The sequence below is a fragment of the Microcaecilia unicolor genome, chromosome 2, assembly GCF_901765095.1.
Source record: "Microcaecilia unicolor chromosome 2, aMicUni1.1, whole genome shotgun sequence".
NCBI lineage: Eukaryota > Metazoa > Chordata > Amphibia > Gymnophiona > Siphonopidae > Microcaecilia > Microcaecilia unicolor.
In genome coordinates, this window is record NC_044032.1 from 113,516,105 (window position 1) to 113,532,908 (window position 16,804).

General features: G+C 42.5%; 1 protein-coding gene across 2 annotated transcripts in view; it reads left to right on the forward strand.

Moving 5' to 3' along the window:
- Positions 1-16,804, forward strand: part of CDK7 (cyclin dependent kinase 7) — a 151,773-nt gene that overhangs the window by 74,261 nt on the left and 60,708 nt on the right. For both annotated transcript variants that reach the window (XM_030192287.1, XM_030192286.1), the window contains one exon: positions 6,380-6,479. In XM_030192287.1, coding sequence (XP_030048147.1) covers positions 6,380-6,479 — 100 coding nt within the window. The remainder of the gene's footprint in view (positions 1-6,379; positions 6,480-16,804) is intronic.

Sequence of the window (16,804 nt, forward strand, 5' to 3'; positions counted from 1 at the left end):
AAATCTTACAAAATGATTTACAGTCCCAGCATTGAGCACTGATAAACATCCAACGGTCTTTCTAAAGACCATCTCTGTTTTTATTACGGATCTCATGATTTTAATTGTTTGATGTTTTTACTCTATTTTGCACACAGATTCCTGATGCAGGCCTTCTGGCCAAAACACAACGTTGTGTTGAGTCACTTTTGAGTTTCAATAAAATCTTGTTTTAATTCATTGTGTGCTCCATTCCTTCTCTTAGCATTTGTGCTACTGTCTCATATGTGGGTTCTTCTGGGGAGTGATCTAGTTCGTCAATGAGGATTTCAAAATTTGTGTCGTCTTGTGTTAGATTCTTTCTTAGGTTAATGATCTTTTCTTCAAAGAATCTGGTGAGGTTGTTTGCAGACATTTGCTGTCATCAAGAGCTTGATGATTAAAAGGTTATTTAGGAGTTTGTATAATTTCTTTGTGTCTCTGTAGCCTGAACCAACTTGTTTTTTATGGAATTAAATTTTAGCCTAATTTTTTTATGTGTGTTTCATGCTTCTTCCATGCAGTTTTGTTTCTTTCATTTTTGTTTTTTCCCCCCATGCTCGTTCTAGTCTTCTGCAGAGAGTTTTTGCCGTCTTTAGTTCTTCATTAAACCACAGGATTACTTAGCGTCTCTGATGAATCTTGTTTTCATAGGGGCTATTGTGTCCAGTATGTTGGTGCTTCTTTCTTCCCATTCTGATAGGAATTCTTCTGTGTTGGTTAGTGGTGACTATTGATCATCGTATATGGCCATCCAGATTTTGGTTGCATCAGTCTTTCTTCCTGATTTGTATGGCATTCGTGTTTGTGTTCTTTCCAATAGAGGGTCATGTTTAGTTTAATGTGATCAGACCAGGGAGTTTCCATCCATTTTGGGTTCTGTATTTTGAAACTATTTTCTTGTGAGAATTTATAGGTCTATGGCATGGCCTTTAGCATGAGTCATGGTTACTGGAGGTTGCTGGAAGTCCCATAGTTGAAGGAATTTGACGCATTCTTTGGGGCTGTCTGTTTTCTGGTCATCAAGATGAAGGTTAATATTTCCTATTAGCAAGGTGTTGGGATTGTTAATACATGTGTTTGAGATGAAGTCCATGAAGTTTGTTTGCGTTGCTTTCCAATTTCCTCTGGGTCTGTAGAACAGGATGCAGCACAATTGATTGAGTAGTGTCTGGTCCTTGATTTTAAATGAGGCGATTTTGAGTTGTGGTGTTATAGATTCATCTGTGGTTTCAACTGTTAGAAAAGATCTGTTTATCAATGTGATTCCTTCACCTCTTTTCCCTTTCCTGATCCAGTGTAAGATTTTGTAGTCTGGGGGCATAGATCCAGAACAATTAGACTTTCCTGGTCATGGATCCATGTCTCGTTGAGGAAAACCGTAATGAGGTCTTCGACTATTATCCAGTCCTTTATTGTTTCTGTTTTGTTTACCACTGATCTGGCATTAATGTTATCCCACTGGTATTGGCAGATAGTCATCCTCTATCAACTCGATAGTGGTAATTTTCTTTAATTTACGTTTATTTAGGTTACTGTGTTTCTTGGTCTCCTTTCTGGCCTTCTGTTGTATTTGGACACCGAGTGAATGATTTCCATTCTTTGTAGTGCCTCATCCTACTGTTTGTTCAAGACGGGGGTGTTTCTTCTCGCTGGGTGGTTCAGGCTACAAAGGGACTTGTTCGTGAAAAAAAAGGGTCCAAAAAAAGTGACCCAAAATCGCGATAATTGTTTTTTCCGATTATCAGCTAAAGACGCCCATCTCTCCTCGGCCGATAACCACGCCCCATTTCCGCCTTCACCACGCCTCCGACACGCCCCCGTCAACTTTACCCATTTCTGCGACGGATTGCAGTTGGAAACGCCCAAAATCAGCTTTCGATTATACCGATTTGTGTGCCCACGGGAGAAAGACGCCCATCTCCCGATTTGGGTCACAATATAGGCGTTTTTCTCTTTTGATTATAAGCAGGCTAGTAGACACCAGATACAAAGGAACCAAATGAATTAGATTAAAATAATACAGTTGTGCTGTTCTTTAATAGAATACACAGCTGTGCAATTCAGTATTCTTCTATCTCTAGCAGGTGATAGATGGTTGCTATGCCCATGTTAAGACAACCAAGAGTGCAGAGAGTCTCAGAGGAAGGGATCAAATGGCAAGACCCTTCGATGAATAACAATGGACTAAATTGTAGGCAAAAAATGTTCAGAATCTATGGCTCATTCTCTGGTATAACAAAAGTTATGAAGGTGGCAGGGGAAATCCATGATAATGAGGAATAAAACCAGCTCCAGTTATATGCATGCCCTGTATATGCATATATGTCCTTTCTATTGTATATGTAGGTAACCATATCCACTTAGATAGTGATTTGGGGGAACCACATTTCCTATCTCACATGTGTCAGTTTATTTCAGACAGAAAAATGTGGGCTCTATAAATAACCAATATATCCTAAACAACAGCCATATGTCCACAAACAAACTATATATTGATGCTGTTGTCATCAAACAACTATCATCACAATTATGCAAAGCTGGATCTTCAGAGGAAGACTTCCACTTAAGCCATTGGCGTTGGAAATAATGGAAGTAGATGAAATACCTTAACTCTTCATCAATCCAAACAGGTTTTCTTAATTTTTATCTTCAAATTTTATATTTTCACTTTCTTAATACAATTTTCTTTATATTCTCTTTTCACTCAGATTTATGAGCATTTTGATAGCATATAAGCTAATGCACTGATAAGTTGATAAGCGTTACTTATCTGAACTTTAAGTAAGGGGTTACTTTGCTGACGTGTTTTGCCCAAAGCTGTTTCAAGGCGTTCCCTACAAAGGAAAGGTAAAAGATCAATTGTAAAGATCTTCTTAATAGGCAAATAAAAGCACCCGAGGATCCAAAATACCATAATCTTCATGCAGTGTATGTTACAACCTGCTTTTCAATAAAAAGTGGCTAGGGCGTTCTAAGGACTTTTAAACTCCAGGGTCAGCTGACTTCAAATTCCACCCAGTTCCATAGTCAAACTAGACTAACGTCATCCACTCAGTTTCTGTATTTAGACCAAATGGCTCAATAGATTGTAATTTGTAAATCCATTGTTGTTCCCTATAATTGTCTATCCAAGATTCCCACCTTCCCACCCACTTAATACCACATGAATGACATGACAGCGTATGTCAGTAGCACTGTGTCCAGCCTCCAGCCAGTGCTATATCAGCGGGACATCAATAGTCGTCTCTGTAGTAATATGTGATTTGTGTTCATTCAATCTGATTTTAATTTGTCTTTATGTCCAACCAACATAGATCTTATCACATGGACATTGTATTAAATATACATAGTTAGAGGTGTCAGTCTGTATAATTCAAAGATTTAATACAAATTTGTTTTTGCAGATGAGTCCAACTCATTCCTTCCATAGTGGACAAATACCATTGGCACAAATTACATCTAGTGTGAGTGTCCAGTAGATCACTTTAAGGTTTGCCACTTTTATATCTCAAAAGTTCTCCAGTGTTGTGGCTTCTATTAAATGCAACAGTAGGGTGTTCCTAAAAACAATCACGAAGTTGTAAGACATGCCAGTGTTGATATATAGATTGCATAAGTTGAACAGAAATGTTGGAGTAGGGTAGCACACACACCAACTTATCTTCCTCCGCTTGACGTTTATATTATAAAAGTAAAGATCTTTGAGCAAATTTTGCTCTGAGGTAAACCTTTGAGGATATCCTCATTGTTGAAAACGTTGCATCAGTGCTGTAGCCTACAACTTATAGTTTTGATCCACCTCCTTACGTTATAAAGTAGTAACCAGTTTATTTGCTCTTTTTATTATCTTTAGATCTAAAAAAGTGATGACATTTTTGTCATGATGTTCCTCAAATTTTAAATTAGGATCAAGATGATTAATCCATGTAATAAACTCATATAGAACTTCTTCAGTGTCATTCCATACAAAAAAATATGTTATCTAAAAATGTCTTCCATAAACTTATCTTCTGAAACTGTGTAGCATTGTATAATTTATCCTCTTCAAACGGCGCCATATATAAAGTAGCCATAGAAGGGGCTAAAGTGGCACCCATTGCTACTCCATGTGTCTGTACGTAAAATTGTTCCTCAAACCAGAAATAGCCGACGGCTTAAGTGGAAGTCCTCTGAAGATCCAACTTTGCATAATTGTGATGATAGTTGTTTGATGACAACAGCATCAATATATAGTTAGTTTATTTCAGACATCATTGTAACACTTCCATTATGATGAGCCTATGTGCATCTCTGACCCCTCTCTACAGTTGTTTTCAAATTTGGAAGAGAGATTGGTAAGGCTTTCAGTGCATTCCTAGCTGCTTTTCTGGCTGTAAGAATCTTCTCACCATGTCTGCATTGCCTCTTAACTGAGGTTTGCATGCTTTACATTTTTGTTAATATACATATGTTTTGTGCTTGCAAAGGTTGGAAAGTGGTGTTCTATGGTTGTTCTCAGTATTGTATTTAATTAAATACATGCTGATATACCACAGAATAAAAAAAATTGATATCTATACTATCACGAAATGCCTAGCCACCCACCTGCACCTGCCACTTGTGTTCTACCTAACACCCTCCTCCCACTGACTGGGTCACAACTGCCTCTGGGCGAGTCTCCCACTCTCAAATTATCCCCAGTAATTTCTAGGCTACTGGATCCACACTCCCAGTGGTCCCACAGTTCCCAGAAAGCACTCATAGACCCAACACAGAAACCACCAGGATTCTTTATGAGTCCAGACAGCAGAGTCAACAAACAGTTTTATTGTGATATTGGAACAATGAACAAAAAATGTGCAATCAGCAAACAATATCAGGTAACTGAAATATGGATCAATTATAACAATAACTAAACATCTATTATACTGTCTAAACAGTACCTGGGAAGGTCAGGGCATATAATTCACTGAGCCTCAGCAAAAAGATCTCTCTCTCTGTCTTCTCTCTCTCTCTCTCCCCGGCTAAGACTGAAGCAACAGCCAGTACTATGGTAATATTTCAAACTCCAGGCTAGTCAACAAGATTTAAAGTGTACTGCTGCTTGCTTCCTGCTTGTGTTAAAGGAAAAGAACAATCACTTCTCTGTAACAGCTTTACAGCAAAGAAACACCACCTGCTGGCCAAATAGGAGAATACACTTTAGGACATAATTAAAACAAGAAAATATCTATTACATTTTGCAGGCTTAAAACACATTGTTTCTTCACATATACCAGTAATATGTCTATTCTCTCTCTTCATATCAAGTTTTGTTTCATTATGAAAATCTGTGAATGTTGAATGCATTCTGAACTATGTGTAGCTGTAATATCAATTCTGAACTATGTGTAGCTGTAATATCAGCACTACGCTTTCCACCTTAATCTGATCTCCACTGGAATACAATAGTAGCATGTTCTGAATGCTAGGGAGTTTAGCCATTTTTAATGTTAAATCATAGAATTGCATTAACACTAAAGATTTTAAATTACAAATACATCAAAGATGTCCCTGTTTAACTTCTAACAGTGTGACAAATTTGAGTTTATAAATTATCTTTGAATTGTAGGTTACACAAGCTCCAGTGGATTTCTAAACAATGGAAGCATTGATATCCTGCTTACAGTTTTCATACCAGTGTGTTAAATTTGGGAGAGTGCCAGGTAATGGGAAGGAGAGATGGAAAGGAGATGGGATTTTATAACTACGGAAAGGCGGTATATCAGTCAAAATAATTTTCCATATTATATACAGGTACTTATTTTCTACCTGGGGCAATGGAGGGTTAAGTGACTTGCCCAGAGTCACAAGGAGCTGCATTGGGAATCAAACCCAGGTCCTCAGACCACTGCACTAACCATTATTGTGGTAAATTTCAGAAAGATAGATATAAAGCAAAACCCAAGTGAAAACTGGGGATTAACATATTTTTTACTAGAACCAGGCTTAATTTCTGGGGGAAAGGCCTGGAGTGCAGTTCCACCACTTCATTCAGACTCTAGAGCCAGAGCAGCTGGGCTGTTCTGCTCTAGTCAGTCCCTTACAGGCAGCCTGCAAGAAAAGAGAGTGAAGAGCCTGAAGCAGATAGAGCAGAAAACAGCCACTTTGCTCCTTAATTTAAATCTTCCTCTTTTTAGTGGGTGTGTGATAGGGGGAGTATGTACACTTTTGTAGAGTGAGAGTTCACACCTGTCTTCAAGCTCACCTCTTGCCATAAAATCATACTTGCTGTCTACCTGCAACCTCCCCTTTCCTTTTTGTCTACAAATCAAGCTGTGCTACCATAAGAAAAGACTTCACTTGCTGTAGCACAAAAATTTTCCTGCTTACCTTTCAGGTGGTATCGGTCTCCAGAGCTACTCTTTGGTGCTAGAATGTATGGTGTGGGTGTGGATATGTGGGCTGTTGGCTGTATATTAGCGGAGCTGCTTCTCAGGGTAAGTCACATGAGCAACATTTTACATTTGGAATTCTGGAATAAAATTGAGCTGTAGTTTAAATGTTTACTTCTTTATAACGCCTTATTTTGTGACAAACATTTAGCTTGCTCAGGAAAATTTAATTGTACAAAGAAAATTGTGTCCTGTGAAAATTTTTTTCTATTTCTGAAACAACTTTTTATTAAAATAAAGTGACTTGTACAAACCCACAGTGTAATACTTAATAGAACAATTCCAACCAATACCCGTCAAAAAAAATAAATCAATTTACATACCAATGATTTTAATTTTTCTCCCCAACTCCCCCCCCCCACCACCACCACCCTTGCCCTTCAGGACAGTGAATGAAAACCTTGCTGGAGGTACCTCAACCGCATAGTGTTCATTGTCTTAAGGCCTCCTAAGAAGAAGACACCAAAGTCCAAGGTCAAACTACTGATGGGGAAGTTGGATTCTTTTACTAACCCCATCTCCATCAATAAATGGCCTCAGATTACACAAAATCCTGAACTACACTGTCCCTAACAAAACCCAAAAACGATGCATACAAGGCAACATGGAAGTAGCAGATATCCGTTTGACTGCTCATACTATAATGTGTTAAGTATCAAACTTCGCGCCCTCGATAGTCATGATTGTATATAGCCTCTCAGGTGTCCAAAAAACAGTTTTTCCTTTTCAAAGAAAACGTTTAGTGCACTTTTGCTCCAGCAACATCATTGCTTGGAATCTTTCGCCATCTACAAAAAGTGGCAGATCACTATTCAGATACTGAGGTTTTGTTTTTTTTACATACCAGCCCCGCTTTTTGAATTAAAAATCAAGTACCTCCTCCCTGCACTCTAAGGGATCCTTTTACTAAGCCGCCATAGGCAGTCGGTGGCCCAACTGTTTGGGGAGGCTAAAGGGGTGGGGCCAGGGGTGGAGCTTACATCCATAATTGTCTGACATCACAGAAAAAAAATAAGTCACAATTAATACCTTTTATTAAATGTAGATATTAGATATGTATCATATGTCAAAGAATAAAGTGGTTGCTCAAAGCATATACTAACCACAATCGCTCAACTGCAAAACATCAAGGTCAGGTATACATATAAAGTAGCGCATATGAGTTTATCTTGTTGGGCAGACTGGATGAACCGTACAGGTCTTTTTCTGCCGTCACCTACTATGTATGTTATGTTACTATGCACAAATTTGTGCAAAAACATACTCAGAACCTTACTGTAACATAAATATTACACTGGGCAGACCCTAATACACCAATATACCACCCATACGGAAAATGCAGACCGTCAACAATATGAAACAAGGGATGATAATATCACAATTCTCATGTAGAGCCACAAAACACCCTTTTAGGGTGGGTAGTATTCACAATGAGCTCCTTTTATTAGTGACCATATGTAGATCCTTCAAGAGGTAGTGTGTCATGATTTAGGCTCTACACCCTTTCTGATGTTTTGGTGCCACCTCAGAAGGCCAACACACATTCTCTCCGCTGCAAAATACTATACACAAACTTGTGCAAAAACACACTCATAACCTTACCAAACCATAACAGCACTAATTCCAAGAATAGGACGAGCTAAAACTAAGTGTGGAAAGGCAGCATTGTAATTACACCAGGCTCTAAAACACCAGTACACTACCTAGTGAAAAAACAAAAAACAAAAAGGGCTGCAAATACTACATGCTAGATCACACATGAAAAACACCTTGATCACACATGAAAAACACATGACACACATATGAAGGCAAAATACTGAACTGGAAAGTTACCTCAAGAAGTCAGACTCAGCATGCAGCAATACTAGAAAAATTGAAACTTGCATGCAAAATATCACAGATGCACATTTCCAAAAGCTGACATATTCCTTCTGAATAAAATACCTTTTTCTACCTTTTTTTGTCTGATCATTTAGTTTTTCTATTCGCTTTGGTCCCAGTGTCTTCTGTTTTATGAAATGTCTTCTTTCCATTTGATATTTTTTCTCTTACCAGCAATCTCTTCTCTCCCCCTGTCCTCCCCTCCTCTCCATGTCCAGCGATCTCTTCTCTCCCCCTGCCCTCCCCTCCCATCCATGTCCAGCGATCGCTTCTCTCCGCCTGCCCTCCCCTCCTCTCCATGTCCAGCGATCTCTTCTCTCCGCCTGCCCTCCCCTCCTCTCCTCGTCTAGTGATCGCTTCTCTCCCCTTGCCCTCCCCTCCATGTCCAGCGATCTCTTCTCTCCTCCTACCCTCCCCTCCCATCCATGTCCAGCGATCTCTTCTCTCCCCCTACCCTCCTCTCCATGTCCAGCGATCTCTTCTCTCCCCCTGCCCTCCCCTCCTCTCCAGCGATCTCTTCTCTCCCCCTGCCCTCCCCTCCTCTCCAGCGATCTCTTCTCTCCCCCTGCCCTCCCCTCCCATCCATGTCCAGCGATCTCTTCTCTTCCCCTGCCCTCCCCTCCTGTTCAGCGATCTTTTCTCTCCCCGTGCCCTCCTCTCCAATTCCAGTGATCTTGTTCTCTCCCCTGCCCTGCCCTCCCCTCCATGTCCAGTGATTTTCCCTGCCCTCCCTCAGCTCTCTGACAGCTCTCCCCCCCCCCCCCCGCGCGTGTGTTTAACCTTCCCCTTGCTGCTGCCCACCCCCCAAACGCAGGGCTGCCTGGCACTGCAGCCAAGCAGCTTTCGGAAGTTTCCTCCGATCCTTCCCGCCCTCAGCTGAGCTTCACGATGACAGCCCTCCTCTCTCTTCGCCCCCCCCCCCCCCCCCCCCCGTGCGTGTTTACCTGTTTTACTTTTAGTGGCAGCGAGTGTCGATGGCAGTGAAAGAAGAAAGCACTGCGGGATCCTCCAGCTTCTCCCTTCTCTTCCCTCAAACAGTGTCCCGCCCTCGCGGAAACAGGAAATACATCATCGCAGAAGGCGGGACACGTGTGAGGGAAGGGAAGGGAGAAGCTGGAGGATCCCGCAGTGCTTTCTTCTTTCACTGCCATCGCCACTCGCAGCCACTAAAAGTGAACAGGTAAACACGTGCGGGGGGGGGGGGGGGGGGAACGGAGAGAGAGGAGGGCTGTCATCGGGAAGCTCAGCTGAGGGCGGGAAGGATCGGAGGAAACTTCCCAGAGCTGCTTGGCTGCAGTGCCAGGCACCCCCGCGTTTTGGGGGGGGGGGGGTAGCAGCAAGGGGAAGGTTACGGTTGGACTGGGGAGGCTTAGCCTCCCCAAGCCCTTATACGGGGCACCTATGTAAGCCGCGTAAGCGTCTAAGCATGCCCAACACGTTCCAAAATGGAGTTACCGCCCAACTACCGCGTGGCTCTTGTGGTAATTTCATTTTTTGTGCATGTCCACTTTGTGCGTCTGAAAAATATTTTTTACTTTCTGGCGTGCGTAGCGAACGCACGCCAAGTGGCATCTGATGCGTGTAGGTTATTACCGCCCAAATTCTTTACCACTAGGTCTATGGCTGGCAGTAAGGACTCACCCTAAATGGATGCGTGGCAATTTTGATTTTGCTGCACTTCCAGTTTTGGCAAAAAAAAAAAAAGGCCTTTTTTTACAGGTGTGCTGAAAAAATGATTCTGTGCGCACCCTAAACTACCGCAGGCAATTTGTCAGCTCGCCTTTGTAAAAGGACCCCTAAGCGATTTAGACTTATCCAGTAACCAGTCTGCTGGCATCAGTGAAAGCCACTGATGTAATATTTTATATCTATTGCCAAAGTATTATTTTTGAAATCTTTAGTACAGTGCAATCCGCTTAAGTGCAAGGGTTTGGGACCAAATAAATGCATGCAGTTAACCGGAGTGTGCACTTAACCGTTGTGACCCAAAGAAGCTTGGCATCTGATAAACATATGGTACAGTACTGTTTATTATATGTACAGTATACAGTCTCCGTTAACTGACGTTAGGCTTACTTGAAGTAATCAGTTATAGTCCTCTGTACACTATTGTGTCTGTGAGTTCTATAGATTACGTCTGCCAGACGGTAAAAACTGTCATAGCACTGACATCCAGTGGCCTCCAGATAGGCTCGCATGTTGTTAAGACTCTCCAGCGCTCTTGCAAAAGTGACAGTAGATTGTTGAATTTCGTCAGCATGTGCCTTGCTGCTCATTTCATCATCCGCTGTTGCCTGCGTATAGGCGCATATCTCGACATCAGTGCTGTCATCAGCTGTTTGTAGATCGTAATCAACAGCTACATAGTGATGAAACTCCTCTTCAGTAACACGAGTTGGGATGTCAGTAGCCTGCTCATCTGACGCGTTTGCAACAGCTGCATCTGTTTCGTCCCTCTCCACATCCTTAACAAAGCTTGCCCGCTTGTAGCAGTTCACAATGGCTGCCTGTGTAACATGATTCCAGGCTACTTTCTGCATATGTAGGGAATCCAACAGTGATAGATTACGAGCCAGTTCAACAGCATGTTTATCCTTGCCAGTCTGGTCATCCATAACACTCATCAGACGACACAGCACAAGAGCCCGATAATGTTTTTTGAAATTGGCTTTTATGCCCTGATCCATAGGTTGGATCAGAGAGGTAGTGTTTGGTGGCAGGAAGACCACCTTGACATCAACAGCCTGACATCATCACTGTGTGCAGCACAATTATCACAAAGCAACAAAATCTGACGCTTTTGTGCCCGCATTCTAGTGTCTAACTTCTTTAGCCACAGCTTCCAAATTTCCCCAGTCATCCATGAATTTGCGTTAGCCTCGTATGACACAGGAAGTCACTTAACATTCTTGAAGCAAAGGGGTTGTTTGCTCTTTCCAATGACGAGTGGTTCCAACTTCTCACTCCCATCCATATTGCAGCAAAGGAGGATCGTCAGTCGGTCCTTCGACATTTTAGTTCCTGTAGTTTCAGCTTGTTTGAATGCAAGTATTGCATCAGGAATCACTTGCCAGTAGAGACCGTTTTCGTCAGCATTGAAAATGTCACGAGGTGCAAACTCATTCAAGATGGTAGGAAGAACTGAAACAACGCAATTTTCAGCACCAAAGTCATCAGCGTCTTGTTTTTCACCATGCTGTTTCTTGAATTTTATGTTGTTCCTCTCCTTCCATCTTTCCAACCATCCAACAGTGGCTTTGAATTCAGTTAGTCCAAGACTTTCAGCTAGCTGATTAGCTTTCTCCATAAGCAGTGGACCACTGACAGGAAACTGTCTGCTCTTGACTTGAGAAAACCACCGAAGAAGAGCATCTTCTATATCCTCAGCTTTTCCCGACCTTTTTCGTTTCCTGTGTGGATTTGCATTGTTTTGCCAGTCTTCCAGAAGCTGATCTTTCTGCTTCAAGATACGTGAAATTTGACTGGGATTGACACTATATTCTTTAGCAATAGATGCTTGACTTTGTTTTCTAATATTTTAAGAACTTCTATTCATTCAGCCAGTGTTAAAGTCTTACAGTTGCGCAACGACGACGACTCCAGTGTACACTCTAACAACTTTCTTTCGCTTCTTCTGCCTGTGGCAGTTAACCAATGAGATTTCAAATTTACCGCCCCTTTGTCACGTGCCAATCGGCTTCCATATTCTGTGCGTGCACTTATGCGGAGTCTTTCCTGCAGAGGAGCGGTCTATTATACCTAATAAATGCCTTCCTTCTACTCTCTACTTCTTCCCTTAACTAATCTTGCTATAACAATAACTGTACCTGACATCCAGGACTAATTGTATTAACAAAATTATGTAAGCCACTTTGAGCCTGCAAATAGGTGGGAAAAGGTGGGATACAAATGCAATAAATAATAATAAACCATGCATATAAGCGAATCTTGCACTTATCAGTGGTGTGCTAAACCGAATTTTGTTCCCATAGAAATTGATGGCACCAAAAACAAGACCGAAGTACGGCATGCAGTTAAACAGCATGTGCTTATCTGACGTGCACTTAAATGGAGTGCACTGTATTTATTTAAAACACTTATAACCACACAATTCGTAAAGCTCTTGGCAGTTTACAATAAGTAACTTTCATAGTGATGAAATGAAAAATCTTAACAAAAACACAACCATCATGTACACACTACACTACACCAAGGACTCCACACACAGTAAGCATGGTAACATCAGCTTACACATTACTCGCTAGTTTACCAAAGCAGATATGACTCATACCTAAACAGAGGCTTGTTGGTCGCCAAGTACTTCTAAGAATAGCAATGTTTTAAACTTAATCTAAGGGCTTCAAAGACCTTATGTACATAGGTAGCTCGTTCCACAATTTTGGCCCCTCGACTTTAAAAGAAGACCTGTGATATTCATCTAGCTTGATAACTACAATTCCCTTGACCCTCTCTTGCAGTCATACCTGGCCAGTTGGGTTTTCAGGATTATCACAATGAGCATGCATGAGAGAGATTTGCATCTAGTTGGTTTATCTGATCAATATTCATTACTAGTAAAAAAGGCCCGTTTCTGGCTGAAATGAAACGGGCGCTAGCAAGGTTTTGCGCGGAGTGTGTATGTTTGAGAGAGTGTCTGTGAGAGTGACTGTGTGAGAGTGAGAATGTGCAAGTGTGTGTGTGTGACAGAGAGTGGGTGTGAGTGTGTGTGTATGTGAGAATGAGTGTGTGCAAGTGCGTATGTGAGACAGTGAGTGTCCTTCCCTGTCCCCCCCTGTCAGGTGTCAGGACTGGGGGGACTGTGGACAGTCATGAAGGCAGCCCCTATCAAAATAATGAAAGCAAGACCATTTGTATAATAATCACTGCATTCCAGAGAACAAAATGGAGCAAGTTCCCACATGCTATCTTTTGCTTTCTGTATTCAGTAGCTGACAGGCTTGCTAGACTTACCTAAGTGGCTGCAGCTGCAATACACTGAAAAGAAAGCAAGGAAACCTATGAGACGTAGATACGGCCGTCCCCTTGGCCTCTGACACTCCTCCCTTCTTCTATTTGACTTCCCTCTGATAGGTCCGTCATTCGGTATGACGCTCCTCCCTTTTCCTGTTTCAGTTCCCTTTGATAGGTCAGAGCGGTGCAGCTGTGACACTCCTACCTTCTCTGATAGGTCAGGGCGGGGCAGAGATGTAGTGTGCTTAAAAATGGTTACAGAGCTTCGAACATACGAACTGTTGAAGCCTCAGAGTGTGCTTTAGAACGTTGAGGGTGCTTTTTATGTGCAGATGGGGCGTGGCCTATGGCCCAGATGGGTGTGGCTGAGACTGAGGGTGAGTAGTCCGAATAGCCTAGCCTACCAGGAGGACAGGAGTTCAGGACAGATGGAGTGAGCTTCAGAACGTCTGAGGGGGGATTTTATTTATATAGATGGTAATCCTGAAAACCTGAGTGGCTAGATGTGCCTTGAGAATCACTGCTCTAGTGTGTAATATCACATATGACATTCCTTACAGAGCGGTAAATTGAATCCAATGAGTTAAGTAACCTACTCTTGTTAACATGGTTACTCCCAGAATTTGCACCAAAAAATTCCTAGAATATTATAGCATATGATAGCAGGACAGGTAAAGATCATAAAGACCATCTAGTCTATTCAGTTTCCCTCCCTGTTCTGGTTCCACAGACTGTCCTTTATCTCTTACTTTATTCTTATGACTCCCATCACTAAGGATCTTTTGTGCTTGTCCCATTATTTTTGAATTTCAATATAATTTCCCCTCCTCTCAGACCTGGATTTAATACTTGGGCGCATTAAGGCTCAGGTACTGGGAAAGGGAGCTCCATCCCTGGACATGGGAGTTCAGCTGAACTCTCATATAGATAAAAGTACCTTATGATGTCTTTTTGTATTTTCAGAGTTGTCATGCCATTAGTTAGCAATTGTAACCCTATGTAGATTTCTGTATCAAAGGACAAAACGACATAATGAAAAATGTATATATCTTTTCCAACTTGAATTGTTTAGCACAGTTTGTGCTATTTTAATGAATAAAATAATTTAATTTTAATTGAGGTAAAACTATCAAAAATAGTACCTGGAGCAGATCCCAATGTATTAAGCCATAGGTGTTCAAAACGTTTGAGCTGTTTGCATAACAATTAATAGGCATAGCAGTGGTTTACAACTCAGTCCTTGGGGCACACCCAGCCACTCTGGTTTTCAAGATCTTCATAATGAATATGCATATGAGAGATTTTCATGCAATGAAGGCAATGCATACATATTCATTGTAGATATCCTGAAAACCAAACTGGCTGGATGTGTACAAATGAACCCTCCCCAACAGATGCTATCACTTGAGCAAAGCACATAGATGGAGGGGATACTACTACTCAGTGCTTTTTTTGTAGAAAAAAAGGTGCCGGTACTCATTATGGGCGGGGTCACCACATATGGCTCCACCCCTATGATACACAAACAGTAATGGGGTAGAAAGGAACCAGTATCAAGTGATCAGTCACCACATCAAGGTAAGATGCTCCAAAAGAAACCTTTATTAGGACCCAGCACGGTCCGTGTTTCGGCTAAAACGCCTTCATCAGGGGTCTACAAAACAACCGATGATTTCTCAATTTGTTTGGTGGAGCATTTAAATATCTTGACAAGCGTCTTGTATAACGTGCTGTCAATACAAATACAAAAGCTAAAAATATTATGCGGCTGATTTTTTTTTTTTTTTAGCTTTTGTATTTGTATTGACAGCACGTTATACAAGTACATAAGTACATAAGTAATGCCATACTGGGAAAAGACCAAGGGTCCATCGAGCCCAGCATCCTGTCCACGACAGCGGCCAATCCAGGCCAAGACGCTTGTCAAGATATTTAAATGCTCCACCAAACAAATTGAGCAATCATCGGTTGTTTTGTAGACCCCTGATGAAGGCGTTTTAGCCGAAACACGGACCGTGTTGGGTCCTAATAAAGGCTTCTTTTGGAGCATCTTACCTTGATGTGGTGACTGATCACTTGATACTGGTTCCTTTCCACCCCATTACTGTTTGTGTTCCGTTTTCTGTGGAAAGTGTGAACCCCATCTGGCTGTTTGTCCACCCCTAAGATAGCCACACCCACATTAGCCCACACCCCTTATACCAGCTATGGCGCATATAAACAGACATCATTGAAAACATACTAGTATAGGAGAACAAAATAACGTGATTTTTTTCATTATAAATAATTTCTGTAAGCTGTTACAGCTCCAGTATACCCAGTGCAAAATAAGACAGCATATGTAAGTTCTCAAATTAGACATATTTCAAACACTAAAATGAAAATAAAGTGATTTTTTCTACCTTTGTTGTCTGGTGACTTTGTTTTTCTTTCCATATTGGTCCCAGTCTCTGATTCTGCTGTTCTCTATCTGTTCCCTTAACTCCGTTTCCAGGGCTTCCTTTCCATTTATTTCTTTACTTTCCCCCTTTTTTCTTAATTTCTTGTCCTACATCCGTAAGTAAAAGCTGTCCACTGGATCCAGCTTCTGCCTATTTTCTTCATCCATGTGCAGTTTTTCTCCTCTCCTCCTTTTCCCTCATCTCATTCCTCACTCTTCCCTCCCCACCATCCATGTCCAGCATTTCTTCTCTCTCCCTTCCCTCTCCTCCATCCATGTCCTGCAACTCTCTTCTCTCCCCTGCCCCCCCTCCAGCCATCCATACCCACCCAGCGATTCCCTTGGCTCCCCTGCCCCCCTCCAGGCATCCATACCCACCCAGCAATTCCCTTGGCTCCCTTGCCCCCCTCCAGCCAACCATACCCACCCAGCGATTCCCTTGGCTCCCCTGCCCCCCCTCCAGGCATCCATCCCCTCTCTCCCTGAGCCCTGCCCTCCCATCCATGCTCCTCTGTCCCCTGCCCCCTCCATTCATCCCTATCCAGCAATTCCCCTCTCTCCCTGAGCCCTGCCCTCCCATGCTCCTCTGTCCCCTGCCCCCTCCATTCATCCCTATCCAGCAATTCCCCTCTCTCCCTGAGCCCTGCCCTCCCATGCTCGTCTGTCCCCTGCCCCCTCCATTCATCCCTATCCAGTAATTCCCCTCTCTCCCTGAGCCCTGCCCTCCCATCCATGCTCCTCTGTCCCCTCCATTCATCCCTATCCAGCAATTCCCCTCTCTCCCTGCCCTCCCATGCTCCTATGTCCCCTGCCCCCTCCATTCATCCCTATCCAGCAATTCCCCTCTCTCCCTGAGCCCTGCCATCCATGTCCAGATGGTCCTCTCTCCCTTGCCCTCCCGCTCCCATGTCCAACTGCCTGCCCTCCCTGGCGCCCTCTTCTCCCTCCAAGGATCCTTTTTCTTTTATTTTAAATTTACCTGACCTCCAAGTCCGACCGCATGGGCAGCAGCGTCACTGAAAGTGCTCCCCTCCTGAGTCCCGACATCTCTAGCAGAAGCTTCCTGATTCGTTCATTC